This window comes from Bos indicus, chromosome 11, assembly GCF_029378745.1.
Source record: "Bos indicus isolate NIAB-ARS_2022 breed Sahiwal x Tharparkar chromosome 11, NIAB-ARS_B.indTharparkar_mat_pri_1.0, whole genome shotgun sequence".
Classification (NCBI taxonomy): domain Eukaryota; kingdom Metazoa; phylum Chordata; class Mammalia; order Artiodactyla; family Bovidae; genus Bos; species Bos indicus.
The window spans coordinates 48744750-48761526 of NC_091770.1; the positions used below are offsets into that span (position 1 = coordinate 48744750).

Below are 16777 nucleotides of genomic sequence, written 5' to 3' on the forward strand. Positions count from 1 at the left end.
GCTTGAAGACCAGCCTCTGTCCTCTAGGCTGTAGCTCACTGCCGTGGGTCAGGGCAGCACCACAAACGGGAAGCACCCAGAACAACCCCACATGTCCCTGCTTTCCGGGGACTCATGTTTTGAGAAGTTGAAACAAAGACATGAAATGATTGGATGCTCCAAACTGTGCGGTACTGACCCTCATTTTGGTAAAAACCTTTTCAGTGGAGTTGAGGGTTGGAAAGATGGGTAGATTCAGATAAGCCAGCAAAGGAGGAAGGCTGTGCTAGGCAGGGCCCGGAGGAGGGTGTGGGGAAGGGGGACATACTTGAGTCAGGGGACACCTGGCTTCTAGGAGTGGGACTTGGGGTGGGTGGACCTGGGAGGTGGCCCTGGCTGGGACCAGAAAACACACAGAAGCATTTAAACACCAGACCCCTGGAGGAGGGCTTGGCAGCCCACTCCAGTATTCTTACCTGGAGAATCCCATGGACAGAGGAGCCTGGTGGACAACAATCCATAGGGTTGCAAAGAATCAACTATGGCTGAAGCAACTAATCACGCTCACTACAGGCAATAGGCAGTCACCCTGAATTACAGGGTGATAGCAATTACATTGCTGATAGTTTGACAGTCATGTTAGGAAACACCAGGATTTCCAGTCTGAGGTCTAAGGTATTAGTGGAACCACTGGGATAGTTGAGGAAAATCTCTAGCTAGTGACGAAGGATGACAAGATCCATCTCAGACATTTTGAGCCTGAAAGTGGTGATATGTCCACATAATGCCTTTGTCACCAATAGCTGTGATTTTGGGCAAGTTTCCTTTCTGTCCTGTGCCTTGATTTCCTCATCTGTAAATGGAGGCCATAATGGCACAGAGCTCATAGGGTTACTGTGAAGACAAAATGAGTTAACAGGTGTAAAGCATGTGGAACAGTGTCAGACTTATAGTAGATGCTCAGTGAAAAATGAAAGTGTTAGTTACACAGTCATGTCCGACTCGTTGAGACCACATGGACGGTAGCCCGCCAGGCTACTCTGTCCATGGAGTGGAAGTGTAGAGTCTTAACCACTGGACTGCCAGGGAAGCCCCTCCTTCTCCAAACAAGAACACTAGAGTGCTGTTAGGAGTGATGTTTGGAAAATGTATAGGAAGGAGGAGGAGCTATGGAAGAAAGGGGAGGGGGTATAAGAGGTTTCTAGGAAAGAACCAGACTTTTTTGTAAGGGCCAAGAGAGAGAAGAAACAAAGAACAAGTTTTAAGGCAAAATGTATGAAGTATGGGAGTGGGGTCAGGGCTTCAGGGGTGGGGAAGTTGTTGAGGTGAAGCAGGGTGTAACTGCTTCCTTCCTGTGAGGGCTTCCTGTGTGCCAGATGCTGTCACGGGCTCTGGTGTGTCTCAAGCCTTGGAGAAGCCATCCTGTTAGCTAGTGTCAGAGATGAGGACACGGAGGCACCACAGGGCATGGAGTTCGGACCAGACCCTGACACTCCAAACGCAGAGTGTTGAGGCTTCCAGAACCTCAGCCCCAGCTCTGTGTGAGCAGCTGAGCGATGTGCACAGGCAGCACTGGAGGAGGTAGACGGGACCCTGTGCCCATCTTAACGGTACACGAGTGGGATATGGGAGGAGACAAAGTGAGAAACTGGGGTATACTCTCTGGCCAGGGGAGAGATACTGTGAAAGAGAAGGGCGGCCTTGAGCTGACCTTGAGGAAAGGTGGGATTTGGCTAATGAGACGGCTTCAGCAAAGAATGAGACTCTTCAGGGACTTCCCTGGTGGTCCAGTGGCTGAGACTCTGCACTTCGAATCCGGGGGTCCCAGGTTTGCTCCCTGGTCAGGGAACTAGATCCTACATGTCGCAGCTAAGACCTGGCGCAGCCCAATAAATAAGTAAAAATTAATTAATTAAAAAATTTTAAAAAGAAACAAAAAATGAGAATATTCAGAGCATGTGACAGTGTCTGGCTCACAGGAAGCACCTAGAAACAGCAGTTTCATCGCCTCTCACCCCAACATTGTTCACAGCCCCTAAAAGAAAGATGGGATTTGACCTTGAAGAAAGGGGGGCAGGGAAATCTGGGTGAGGAGCCCTGCCTGGCAGGAGGAGAGTGCAAGAGGGGACAGGGGCTGGCTCGATGACCAGTGGTGGTGGGGCCAGACTGGGAGGCATGGACGTCATGCGTAGGCACGGGAAGCCATGGAGCGCTGGGGACTAAGGATGGAGACTTAGCCGATTGTAACGGAAATCAGTTGACAAATGTTTGGTGGGTAACTTTCAGGTTTAAAGCAGTTCTACAATTAACAGAAAAGTTGCCAGAGTCATACAAAGAACTCCCCTTTTCCCAGATTCCCCAGCTGATAACACTTGATCACACTGGCTTTATAATTTTCTCTCTTTATATTTTGTTATTCTTTTCTGAACCCTTTGAGAGTTAGTTGCAAATTTCAAGCTCCTTCTTTACACCTAAATACTTCAGTGTGCATTTCCTGAGAACAAGGACATTCTGTTATAGAACTACAAGATGATATTCAGAATAAGGAGATTAACACTGATGCAGGAGAGACTTATTTACAATCCTTATTCAGATTTCACCAGTTATTCCAGTAGTGTCCATTATTTAAAAAGAAAGGAGGGGTTTCCCTGGCAGTCCAGTTGTTAAGACTCTACACTTCCACTGCAGGGGACACGGGTTCAGTCCCAGGTTGGGGAACTAAGATCCCACATGCCTCACAGTACAGCCAAAAATTTTTTTTAAATAAAGGAAAAGAAAAAGAATATAACTGGTCCAGGATCATACTCTGCATTTAGTTGTCATGTCTAATAATATCTTTTAATAATCCAGGACTTAGGTATCTGAGATCTAGAAGAGGAAGTAGAAGTAGAATGGAAAAGAAAGCTTTATACAGATGTGATAATACAGGGAAAAGACCAAACAGACTTTTCTTGAGATTTCAAAACTATGTACCTGGGTGAGTGATACTGCTTTAAAAAGAATTCTTAATGTTTCCCCCAGACCGTCCACACTGGCAAAGCCTCCATCGATGTAACAGTGGTCAGTACCCCAAATTCCTGCTTTAATTTAAGACCAGGTTGCACCCTGGTAGCTTAGCCAGTAAAGAATCTGCCTGTCATGCAGGAGACCCTAGTTCAATCTCTCGGTTAGGAAGATCCCCTGGAGAAGGGAATGGCAACCCACTCCAGTATTCTTGCTTGGAGAATACCCTGGACAGAGGAGCCTGATAGGCTATAGTCCATGGGGTTGCAAAGAGTTGGACACAACGGAACGACTTTCACTTCACTTTGCACTTGGGCCCAGTGCCCTCCTTGGGCCCAGCCCTGTCTGTGTAACTATGGTTTGTGTCTGCTTTGCTGCGGTTTCTAGGTTTTCTTTTCTGATTATCTTTTTGAAATTCTGGCAAGGACCACTAATATCCAAGCACAATGGAAAGCTTTCAAGGAAACGTTACTAGTGCCCAGAGAACACACACGGTGTAATGTGTTTAGGTTGGCTTAACATGGCAGGACTGGATGGAATTGCTTGTCATTCATAGATTGGATCCGGGCAGATGTTGCTAGTTCACAGACTGAAGACTTCGCTCATCAACACCTGGAAAGGGTAGAGCTGAGGGATGATGGGGCTGTGATGGGGCTGCTGGAGGGGAGGCACCCTACCCCCAGCCATACCCTCATTCCCAGTCCTTGAAAAATGTGGAAAACATGCTGCAGGAATTTTGCACGTGATTAAGCGGTTAATGTCAGTTTATCTTTGTCCTTTTTACTTTAATAGGTTAAACAACGCACCAGTTGAAGGATATTCAGAGCATGTTGGCAATAAAACCACTATAAGGATGACTTATCCAGAAGGTGCACCTCTGTCTGACCTTGAATATTATTCCAGTGACTTGTTTGTTACTGTTTTATTTAAGAGTGTTGACTTCAACTGGCTTCAGGCAATGGTCAAAAATGAAACCCTGGTAAGCACTAGAAATTCATCCATTGGATGTGCCTTTGTAAAAAGTGAAGGACTCTCTAACTGGAATTATAGGGTTTTTTGGTTTTTTGTTTTTTGTTTAACTTAAAATGATTTTAAGTTAACATTCATGCTTTTGTGTTGTCTTTCAAATAGCTACTCCTTTTGTTGAAGCCCCTCAGAACTCCCCTTGGGAAATTGCTTTCAGAACCCAAGTCACACATGGAAACCGGTATCATTACTTAGTGGAAATGAAAAGCATGGGACCAAAATTGCTATGATTGAGGTTGACCACCCAGCTGATTTACCAGACTTGAATTTACATGGCTTCTGGCTGTTGTCAGAAATTAGACTTATGTGCATGAGTATAAATTATTATCAAGGCTGCTCAGAAGAATATCCATAAATTCTCTGAGGGGTCTTTTCAAAGAGAGTCTCCAAAAGTGCTTTGATTGGTGGTTCTCTTGTTGGAGTCAATTCACAGCGTTTCAAAAGGGCAGATGTGGATGAGATGGCCCTGGCTCTGTATTCCTTTTGTTTTTCTTTACAGTAATTTATCACCCTACTTTATGAGGCCCCCTCCATTATGTTGAAATAAATTTTAGAGGTCAACTTTTAAGGAGTGTGTGTGCATTTATATGCACTTGTACAATCTGGCTGACTGTAAAATTAATAGGACATATCAAACTCTTTAGAGAAGCTTCACATGATGGAGAATTTGTGTCTCCAAAATTTATTGGGGTCCTCTGGATTTCCTCTGGGTAGTTTTTCTAGTTGAAAGATGGAGCACATATGAAATGATTTATAGTCAGACAAGAGATATCACCAGACAGGAAGTGGAGTAAGTGGCTGGGGGCAGGGGCGTGGTGGGGCCTGAGCACAAGTGGGCCTCAAACTGAATCTATTTGCTTGATCTTCCCTGGACGAAATGATGGCTTTGGATCCTGAAAAGACCTACCATCTGAGGCTATTACCTTAAGAACTTCTTTCCCCAAACTGATGAGTTGCTTCTGCAGTTCCTTTCCTTGTCCAGTGCCACCTTCCTGAATCAGATCCTTACCATTGCATGGCTCTGTGATTTTGCCACAGAATGCAGAACACAAACCCATGTGGGGCCACACCCACAGCTTTGCCCTCATTAGCAGGGGCCACATTCTCCCCCTCCTCTGATAACTTGATTAACTCCCCCTAATGATTGCTTGCTCTCTTTCCTTAGCCATTTTGGGTGCGGCTCTTCTTTTGGAAGCAGGTGGCGGAAAAAATCCCACTACAGCCGAAACAGTTCAGGATTTTGAATCCAGTTATTATCAAAGAGACTGCCTTTGATATCCTTCAATACTCAGAGCCTCAGTCGAGGTTCTGGGGCCGCGATAAGGTATTTTTGTCACTGCTGATACCTAACTGTTCCTCTTTGTGTTGGGAAGGAGCCGCCTATACGCCTTTCAGTTAGGCTCAGCTGTAGACCCAGGAGGATCTTCCAGAAATGACACCTCATTGTGTTCCGTGTATGTTTACCTCTCGACATCTTGACCTTAGAGGCTCCCCATTGTTTAATCCTTTCACCCCCAGTGGTTCATCTCTTTAGTATAGTTAGCACTTTGATCACTGAGATGTTATTTAAGGTATTCTTATTCCAGGAATCCATAAAAAGTTACTCCAAGACTCCAGAAAAGTTGTCTACATTTTAGCACTACAGGCCACTTAAGAGAAAATTGACGTTTATCATCACTCTCGAGGACCCTCATGGGCTGCAGTCTGTAGGGTCACAAAGAGTTGGACACGACAGCATGCACATGCACACATACATAGGTGATGGCAAATAGGCAATTTCTGTAGATCAGGGGTCCACAACCTCCAGAATCTAATGCCTGATGATCTGAGGTAGAGCCGGTATAATAATAATAGAAATAAAGTGCACAATAAATGTAACATGCTTGAATCATCCCGAAACCATCCCCAGCCCCCAGGTTCATAGAAAAACTGTCTTCCACAAAACCGGTCCCTGGTGCCAAAAAGCTTGGGGAACCCTGCTCTCGAGCAGTGCTTTTCCATTGCTGCCTGAGTCCCACACCCCAAACATTCCGATTCATCTGTCTGTGCTGTCGTCTGTACACTGGGATTTTCAAAGTTCCCTGGGTAGTTTTGTTTTGCAGCCCACTCTGAGAACCTTTGTGCTGCAGATGGTTCACTGCAGTAGATTCTTTACCTGCAGTCAGCTTGTGTGGCTCTGGTCAGAGATGCCTTTATCACCTGTTTCTTCATAATCTAAAGAACTATCCGTCCTAAGTAGCCTCAGTCATGTCCCACTCTTTGCGACCCCAGGGACTGTAGCCCACCAGGCTCCTCTGTCCATGGGATTCTCCAGGCAAGAATACTGGCATGGGTTGCCATTTCCTTGTCCAGAGGATCTTCCCAACCCAAGGATCGAACCTGCATCTCTTAGGTTTCCTGTACTGGCAGGTGGGTTCTTTACCACTAGGGCCACCTCCTGTGTCTCTAAAGAAAACTTTTGTAAAAGCAGTGGAAATCATTTTTAAATAGAATTTTAAGCAAAGCATTTATATATAAGGGAGAGCAAGGAATTTTTTAATGTGAGGTTCTGCTACCCACACCAGGGGCCTGAGATACCTCCTAGGAGCTGGGACTGATCCATGAGGGAATTTGCAACACTGAACTGGACCCGGAGGGTCCTCATCCAATAGACAGATGAGCAGCTTCCATTTGCCCTTTGAAGCAAATTCTAAATAAAAAGATGATTTAACACAACTTTGTAAATTTTAAATTAAGAATTCTGTGGTTGTTAAGGAAAGTAAGTATCTGAATGTTGTTGTTTAGTTGCTAAGTTGTGTTTGACTCTTTATGATCTCATGGACTGTAGCCTACAGCCTCCCTTTGTCCATGGGATTTCCCAGGAGAGAATACTGGAGTGGGGAGCCATTTCCTTCTCGGGGGGATCTTCAGTAAGAGCTGAATCTGACTCTGGCTCCAGCCTCGGGCTTGGGTACCCAGCTCAGGTGAAACAGTTCACGTGGTGGAAGTGGTTCCCTTCACAGGCCGCCGTTTTCCTCGGGGGCTGTGCCCTCCATCCACGGGGAGCCCAGGAGGGCCATGTGATTCCTGCCATTGCAGAAACATGGTCAAGATCCGTGGTGCCTTTTCCCTCTCAGAGGAAAGCAGCCCCATCCCCTACCAGTGACTGTCAGGTCTCTGGCTCTAGCTGGCTTCCCCTATGCAGAGCACGTGCGGTCCCCCAGAATGTGGGCTTATAATTTTTAACCTGTTGGCATCACTTTTAACAAAACAATTATTCTAAAAAAAGATAACATACTGCAGCAAGACTCTTAAACTAAGTTATAAGAGATTTCACTATAAATATACCTAGATTTCTGTATCTTTTAAATGGCCTGGTTTCTTTATTAGATAGTATTAATAGAGTATTTTTACTTTATTTTACTCCATAGTATTTTTTAAGCACAGGCAAATGCTCATTTGTTGGTTTTCAGGTCGATTTTATTTAAAAAATAACCTTTAAAAATTTAATTACATAAAATATGAAATTGCTAATAGAAAGGGGTATCAGAAACAAAGTTAGTGGGGGGAAATTTATCATAAAAACAATGGAATAAATACTCTCAAAACATTAAGTGAAAGTGAAGTTGCTCAGTCGTGTCCAAGTCTTTGCAACCCCATTGGCTGTAGCCTACCAGGCTCCACCATCCATGGAATTTTCCAGGCAAGAGTACTAGAATGGGTTGCCATTTCCTTCTCCAGGGGATCTTCCTGACCCAGCAATCAAACCTGGGTCTCCCACATTACAGGCAGACGCTTTACCATCTGAGCCACCAGGGAAGATTTTATTAAATCAAAAAGAGAACAATGAGCCAAAAAAGAAATGGGAAAGGAATTTGAACAGACATTCACAAAAGAAATTAATTTAGCCAAGGAATAGATGATAAAATGTTCAATTTCACCAGTAATCAAATAAAAGGGAATTAAAGCTACAATGACATTTTTTGCATGTTTTCTTAGCAGAGATTTAAACGCTTGATAATGTCCTTGTTTGGCAGGAATGTAGGTAGAATTTAAGTTGGCACTTTTTCTGGAGGGTAGTTTGGCAATGTATGTATCAATTTAAAATATGAATAGGGAAATTAGGAAGGACTCTAAAATTTTTATTATAAGGAAATTAGAGATAATCTGCAAGGCTATTCTAGGTGGTTCATCATAGCCAAGGTCAAATAGCCAAGGATTAATATAGCCTATTGAAATTGATGCTTTCTAATTGTAGTGCTAGAGAGGACTCTTGAGAGTCCCTTGGACTGCAAGGAGATCAAACCAGTCAATCCTAAAGGAAATCAACACTGAATATTCATTGGAAGGACTAACGCTGAAGTTCCAATACTTTTGCCACCTGATGGCAAAGAGCTGACTCATTGGAAAAGATAACTGATGCTGGAAAAGAATGAAGACAGGAGGAGAAGGGGACAGTAGAGAATGAGATAGTTAAGATAGCATCACTGACTCAGTAGACTTGAATTTGGCAAACTCCAGGAGATAGTGAATAGAGGAGCACGGTGTGCTGCAGTCCATGGGGTCGAAAGAGCTGGACACAACTTAGCGACTGTGACCGAACAACAACAAATTCTTGACCTGCTGGGTGTGCGCTGGCCGCAGTTGGAGAGGACAGGACACCACCTGAGAGTCCTAAGCCCAAGCCAGAGGCAGGCTTTCTATGGATCAATTTCCCTTGGTTTCTGTTTGCAAACCTGCAAAATGACTGTTGAGTTCCTTTATAATAAGGGAGGCTGACTTGAGAGGTCGACACGGCACACTGGGGACCAGGAAGCGGTTTTTACCGAATGGTGGGCTCCCTGGATGTTTCCGAATCCCACTTTCATCTGTGAACTCTGAAGGGTTCCCTGTTGTCCTGGTTGACAGAAAAGGACAGTTGCTTGTAGAAGCCACAGACTCCGCTCAGATGAATATGTTAGTAGATGCAAAAGAATATCAAATAGTAGATGGGCAGTAGCCTCCAGGAGGGCTCTCTGTATTCCTGTCTGCCACCCTGTGTGTTACCTTTATCTACAAACTGCATTGGAAATTCAGAGAGCACGCTTCCAGGTGTACTAGCGGCAAGATGTCGGACATGAAGAGGGAACTGCGATACAGTCAGAATTCAGAATTGGACATTTGGCATTCTAGCCCAAAGCCAGTAAGGGTACATTTGAGGGGGAAAAAACCCAAATGTGAAAGCCCATAATTTGAGGTTAAAAATGTACTTGCTTGATCAGAGAGTAAGCAGAAATTGACTGAGCAACAGGACATGTGAAAATGACCTAGGGACGTTATTTGCCGGGAAAACAGATGGGGGCCTTAACCTGCAGGTAAGGGGTGAACACAGTCTTCACAGGGCAGGTTCTGAGTCCCCTCTGTTCTCAGGCAGAGGCTGTGTGGAGCCAGGAGCCAGTCAGGACAGGATGGGCTCCAAAATCCATGTCCCAAGAAGGGCTATGGCTACTTATCCCAGAGCAGCCCATGTGGACTTTTCTCATGTAAGAGAGGACATGAGGTTGATTCGCCATTATGGTCATCCTTTGTAGGGCTGGTGGGTGAAGGTTTTAGAAAGAATACCTTTTAGCTTGGTGCTTAAAGGACCTGCCAGGCTGCCTTTCGCTGATATGTTCAAAGAATTTACATCGGGACTTCCTTGGGGGGTCCAGTGGTTAAGACTCCATGCTCCTAATGCAGGGGAAAGTGAAGTTGCTCAGTCGTGTCCGACTCTTTGTGACCCCATGGACTGTAGCCCACCAGGCTCCTCTGTCCATGGGATTTTCCAGGCAATAGTACTGGAGTGGATTGCCATTTCCTTCTCCAGGGGATCTTCCCAACCCAGGGATCGAACCCAGGTCTCCCGCATTGTAGACAGATGTTTTACCATCTAAGCCACCATGGAAGTCCATGCAGGGACCCAGGTTCAATCCCTGGTCAGGGAACTAGATCCTACATGCTGCAACTAAGACCTAGTGCAGCCAAATAAATAAATACTTTAGAAAAGAAGAATTCACATCACAGACCATGTTTTAGAGTCCAGATTCCTGACTTGGATGGCAGGTCAGACTTTAGAATTGGGTGATCTGTAAAATGGTGTGATATATAAAGTTGCAGTCCTGAGTACATATTTGCATTACTTTGCATAGCATGTAGCGAACCTGGAAAGCAATGACTTGTGCTAAGACCTTTTTTCTTTGTCTCTTCTCCTTTGCAGAATGTCCCCACGATTGGTGTCATTGCCGTCGTCTTAGCCACACATCTGTGCGATGAAGTCAGTTTGGCGGGCTTCAGCTACGCCCTCAACCAACCCAGAACCCCTTTGCACTACTTCGACAATCTCTGCATGGCTGCCATGAACTTTCAGACCATGCACAATGTGACCACAGAGACCAATTTCCTTCTGAAGCTGGTCCGAGAGGGCGTGGTGAGAGATCTCAGCGGAGGCATCCATAGTGAATTTTGAACCCAAAAAACCTCACTTGAAAATGCAGCTCCGGGGGACTTCCCTGGCCATCCAGTGGTTAAGACTCTGTGCTTCCAATGCTGGGGGCCCGGGTTCAGTCCCCATTCTGGGAACTAAGATCCCGCATACTGTGAGGCACAGCCAAAAAAGAAAAAAATGCAGCTCTGACCCAGAGGGCTGTTTTTCACAGCCTTCTTGATGAATCTCATCCTGCAAGTACTTTGAAGTGCAGCCAGTGTTTTTTAACTTTTAATTTAAAAAACAAAAGCAACCACAAAAGTTCTGCTTTTCCCACTTTCTCCCCCTATTTATTTGAGGCCAGTGTTTTTGCACAAAATTTTGTAAGTTAATTTTGAGAATGGGAAAGACTTTCCAAAGAGAATTGTATGTCATGATGTTTTATTGTATGGTAAGGAAGTTATTTAATTTGTAAAAGCTCTGTTCCTGTCTACTGCACACAGAATCCCAGGTCATTAAGTGGAAGAAGGGAGGTGACTCCTTTGATGACAGTCCCGAATGCCTGATTCTGGTTCTCTGTTAGTCTATTTGGTGGGACGAATGTCGGACGCACTTTCAGGGTGACATGCTCGGTAGTTAAACCACTGGTTGGGCCAAGCTAGTGCGTGAGGCCTGGGCCACTTGGAGAATTCATGGTCCCTCTCTCTTGATCTGCCTTCCGCCAGAAGTCTTAGAGGAAGCAAGCAGGAGAAATATACTGGAGGCCCCTGGTCAGGGAGGGACACTGAGACACTCTCTGTGTCCTCTGAGTTCTGCAAAGCTGCCTTGGGTGGCAGAAGCCACGATCTTCCCTGCAATTAAGATAACTCTTAGATTTCTGGGAGTTTTTAACTTGCCCTTCCAAACACTTAAGTGTTCATCCAAATTATTCCACAGTCTTCTCTGAGGTGGCTTATAAAAATTAGGACAAAACCTCTGTTCTCCAGAGTCATAGGGGAGTACACTCTTTCTAGGAATGTTTTCCGAAACACTGAAATGAAGTCTTCCCAGTGTTATAAGTTGCCTATTTAAAAAAAATTTTTTCTTGAATGCCTATTTGGCAGTGTGTACCAGGCAGTGTGCCGGTCAAAAAAAAGAATAAAAGCTTTTGAGGAACTCTTACGAGCTAGTTAATTTGAATTTTTTTTTTAAGAAAAGAAGTTTATAAGTGTAGTAAAATGTCCTTCTTGGATGCTGCTGCCGGGCAGGACCTCACCATAGGGACAGAGGAGAGGGGAGGAAGGGACCTCCCGCTACCCCTGCGTCTCTCTCTTCTCCAGCTCCCTGGGTACTGCTGCCCCCTCCCCCTGCAATTCTCATGTCACCCACAGCCCTGGTGCAGCTCTGACCCCCAGCCAAGGCCAGTGGCTCCCACATCTGCCAGCTCCTCGGCCTGGGCCAGGCAAAGAGCTGGATCATAGCCCTGAACAAGTCCCTCAGATCTCCAGGGTCCTGGGGCCAAGCTCAGAAGGGCCCGAGTAGCAAAATAGCATTTCTCTGATTTTGTGTCTTAAAATTTTTCTATGGATTTTGCTTTCTACTCTTTAAGACACATCTCACCCCTTAGATGGTGAGACTTAAGTGCTTCCCTGGTGGCTCCATGGTTAAGAATGCACCTGCCAATGAAAGAGACATAGGTTTGGTCCCGGGTCTGGGAAGATGCCACATGCCTTGGAGCAACTAAGCCCATGTGCCACAACTATTGAGTCTGCACTCTAGAGCCCAGAGCACTGCAAGTACTGAAACCCGCACGCCTAGAGCCCATAAGCGAAGCTACTGCAATGAGAAGCCTGAGCACTGCAACTATGGGGTAGCCCCCACTCGCCTCAGCTAGAGAAAAGCCTGCGATACTGCAAAGACTCAGCAACAGCCACACACACACACACAAAATATATACATATATATATATATATATATATATATTTATTTATTTATTTATTTAATGGTGAGACTTAGCTTTGAATATTGAGACTCAGCATCTGTCCTGTGATTCAGATCGGTCCAGGCCTGCACCACGCATCTCCACCCCATCATCCTCAGGGGCTACTTAGAGAAGACCCCATGGACTGTAGCCACCAGGCTCCTCTATCCATGGAATTCTCCAGGCAAGAATACTGGAGTGGGTTGCCATTTCTCCAGGGAATCTTCCCAACCCAGGGATTGAACCCGCATCTCCTGTGTCTGCTGCAATGGCAAGTGATTCTTTACCTCTGAGCCAGCTGGGAAACTAAAGCAGCCCAGATGTTTATATAAGAAGACAAGAAGCAGCTAGGGCCTAACACTCGGACAGCTTTCCAAGTATTGTGTGCACCACCTTATGGGTGTGTGTGATCTCCTGTGCCCCTGCCTTGCACCAGCGTTGGGAAGCAGTCTGTCCAGCACTTTCCAGCTTTCATTTCAGCGAATGTCAGCCCTGGGTCTGTGCCTCTCAACTTTTCATTTCTAGCAGGCAGTACGTGCTCTAAATCAGTGGTCCCCAACCGTTTAGGCACCAGGGGCTGATTTCGTGGAAGGCAGTTTTTCTATGGATCAGGGGGATGCAAGTGATGGGGAGCAGCCATAAGTATAGATGAAGCTTCACTCAACCACCCGCTGCTCATCTCCTGTGTGCAGCCCAGTTCCTGACAAGCCACGGACTTCTTAAGAGTCCCTTGGACTGCTAGGAGATCAAACCAGTTAATCCTAAAGGAAATCAACCCTGAATATTCACTGGAAGGACTGATGCTGAAGCTGAAGCTCCAATACTTTGACCACCTGATGCAAAGAGCCGACTCATTGGAAAAGACCCTAATGCTGGGAAAGATTGAAGGCAGGAGGAGAAGGGGGCGACAGAGAATGAGATTGTTGGATGGCATCACTGACTCAATGGACATGAGTTTGAGCAAACTCCAGGTGATGGTAAAGGACAGAGAAGCCTGGCAAGCTGCAGTATATGGGATCGCAAAGAGTCAGACACGACTTAGTGACCAAACAACAACAAATGAAGGTCCCTGGGTAGCTGCTTGTGGGACCGACACCCGCTTCCCAGATGCTGACCCTCAAGAAGGACCACATGCTCCGCTCTTGAACTAAAGCACAGACCACCAGGGGAAGGGACTGAGGACACAATGCACTTCTTGCCCTTCCCTGGAGGGCCAGACACCCTGACCCAAATTTCTCAGTCTATTTCTCTTCTTTCCTACATCCCAAGGCCATGCTAGCCTGTTTTTGTGTTCACAGAACAGGGAATTTATCTGTATTTACCTACAACCAAAACACACACACACACACACACATATATATAATTTATAAATGTATATATTTAGCGAAGAAAATCGGTTTTAAAGACAAAGAGGGAATTCCCCAGCTGTCCAGTGGTTAGGACTCGGAACTTTCACTGCCAAGGGTGATAGTTCAATCCTTGGTCGGAAACTAAGATCCTGCAAGCCTTGAGGCATGGCCGAAACAAACAATAAAGACAATGAGTTCATTTAAAATATTGGTTTGTTGTTGTTTAGTCTGCTAAGTCCTGTCTGACTCTTTTTGCGACCCCATGGACTGTAGCCTGCCAGGTTCTTCTGTCCATGGAATTTCTCAGGCAAGAATACTGGAGTGGGTTGCGATTTCCTTCTCCAGGGGATCTTCCCAACCCAGGGATGGAACCCAAGTCTCCTGCATGGGAAGGCAGATTCTTTTTATCACTGAGCCATCTGGGAAGCCCATAAAATGTTGGTTAGGTCCTTGATATGAAATACCTCTCTAAACTACCAGATGGTAACAAATTAGCAGAGATAGAATGTGCAGATAAGAGCAATTAATGACTAAAGTCAAACTCAAAAGTAGTTTCATTTTGTTACCTATAACATATCCAGATATCCTCTCAGGATGACTCATTTGGGGTGGGAAGAAATTGACTATCAGTCCTAAAGCAATGAGAATTTGAGAGTACATCTGGAACTAAGTTATAAACTCTCTAGTGACAGAATTTTATACTTTATTCCATCTATAGCACCCACATAGCTCAATGGGCTTCCCTCATAGCTCAGTCAGTAAAGAATCTGCCTGCAATGCAAGAGACCCGGGTTCAATTCCTGGGTTGGGAAGATTCCCTGGAGAAGGAAATGGCAACCCACTCCAGTATTCTTGCCTGGAGAATCCCATGGGCAGAAGAGCCTGGCAAGTTACAGTCCATGGGGTCTCAAGAGTTGGACATGACTTAGCGACTAAACCGTAGCACCCATAAGAAGACCTTGCCTATTGTAGGCATTAAATATGTTTGATGTTTTAAGATTTTTCTTTCTTTCTTATGGCTGCACTGGATCTTCATTGCTGCACACGGGCTTTCTCTAGCTACAGCTAGCAAAGGCTACTCTTTGTTGTGATGCTCAGGCTTTTCATTGCGGTGGCTTCTCTTGTGGAGTTCTAGGCACGTGGGCTTCAGCAGTTGCAACACGAGGGCTCTAGAGCATAGGCACAGTAGTTGTTGGGCACGGGCTTAGTTGTTCTGAGGCACGTGGAACCTTCCCAGACCAGGAATTGAACCGATGTCCCCTGCACTGTCAAGTGGCCACAGAGAAGTCCAAATACGTTTGATTTTATTTGATATCTTTGATGGAATTTGAAGACAGCTGATGGTTTAAGATTGTTAACGGTGAACTCTTCGGTCTATAAGCTGGGTTAAGGAAGTCTTTTATGCTGAAAAGAAGGGAAATACAGGTGATTAATGAAATAAATGTGGTCACAGTAAGCGCTTTGGGCAGGAAAGAGCTCTCTGCAGGAGGTGCCTTGGCAATAACTTTAAACCAGGCGCCACCCATGCTCTTCTCACCTCAAGCCCTCACACACCTTTCAGTTCTTTTGATCAACCTAACATGTTGGTTCTTTCTGTTGATCAAAGAAGCAGAAATCTTGAGAACAGACTGTGTGAACAAGAGAGCACCTAAAGAAAAATCACAAGAAGTCAACAAGGTTGTACACCGTGGGGGATGGCAAGGACTCTGACCCCCTATCTTAGTGATTAACTGAGATTACTTTCCCTTTTTCCCTTTAAAAACTTCCAGGGCCGAGCATAACATTTGGAGATGGTTTGGGGGGTGGAATTGAGTCCAACATCTCCCCAGACGGCTGGCACTCTAACTAAAAGTAACTTTCCTTTCTACCAACACTTGACTCTGTCTTGCCTATTGATTTTTTAAAATATCTATTTTTGGCTATGCTGGGTCTTTGTTGCTGTTCTTGAACTTTCTCTAGCTGCGGTGAGCAAGGGCTGCTCTTTGTTGTGATGCTCAGACTTCTCACTGTGGTGGCTGTTCTTGTTTTGGAGCATGGGCTCAGTAGTTGTGGAGCACAGGTTAGTTGTCCTGTGGCATGTGGAATCTTCCCAGATCAGGAATTGAACCCGTGTCCCCTGCATTGGTGAGCAGATTCTTTTCCACTGGACCACCAGGGAAGTCCTCATATATTGATTTTTGAGCATCAAACAGCTGGACATGAGTTCTATAATATCACTTTTTCTTTATATAATTATCCTAACGATTTAAATGATATTTTAAAGAACATGTAAAAGCTTATTAGGTCTGTTTAATGGCTGTATCATGTCCATATGTTTTTGAAAACCAATTTATTGCAGAAGTTTCTAAAATAGAAGTTTAATCTGTGTAACTTATCTTTTCAAAGACCCACTGAGAGGTATGTATCACAGTGTGGGTTGGGGTTTCTGACTCTTAACAGGAATTTCTGAATCAAAGGTTCTATGATTTGCAGTCAAGGCAATCTTAATGAGTTTATTGTATGGAAATTGGAAACCAAGATAATACATCTCTATTTTACCTACACATTTCTCTTAAAAAAAAAAAAAAAAACTATATATGGTTTACTCGATAAAGATTATTTTTAAAAGATGATAGTGACTTCCGGTGGTCCAGTGGTTAAGAATCTGCCTTGGAAGGCAGGGGACTTAGGTTTGATTCCTGGTTGGGGAACTAAGATCCCACATGCCATGGGGCAACTAAACCAGCAAGCAACAATTACTGAGTCCACACACCACAACTAGAGAGTCCTTGCACTGCAGTGAAAGATCCTTCATGACATAATGATGATCCGGCATGTCACAAGTAAGACTGGAGGCAGACAAATGAATAAATATATACAAAAAAGAAAATTGCGAAAGATACGACGCATTTTGAACTGGGCAGTCTTTAAAATAATGGTGGACACAGGAATTCCCTGTTTGTCCAGTGGTTAGGACTCAGCGCTTTTACTGCTGGGGCCCAGGCTCAATCCCTGATCAGGAAACTAAAATCCCACAAGTCATGAGGGGCAGCCAAAAAA

The 16777-nt window shown here is 45.0% G+C and overlaps 1 protein-coding gene across 7 annotated transcripts in view; it reads left to right on the forward strand.

Moving 5' to 3' along the window:
* Positions 1-11590, forward strand: part of ST3GAL5 (ST3 beta-galactoside alpha-2,3-sialyltransferase 5) — a 57833-nt gene extending 46243 nt beyond the window's left edge. For 4 of the 7 annotated variants that reach the window (XM_070798814.1, XM_070798815.1, XM_019970313.2 and 1 more), the window contains 3 exons: positions 3775-3961; positions 5174-5332; positions 10223-11590. In XM_070798814.1, coding sequence (XP_070654915.1) covers positions 3775-3961; positions 5174-5332; positions 10223-10471 — 595 coding nt within the window. In that variant the 3' untranslated portion in view covers positions 10472-11590. Of the gene's footprint in view, positions 1-2; positions 189-3774; positions 3962-5173; positions 5333-10222 lie in introns of those variants that run through there. The other 3 variants (XM_070798820.1, XM_070798819.1, XM_070798816.1) reach the window with 3 other exon arrangements.
* Positions 11591-16777: the final 5187 nt, after the last annotated feature.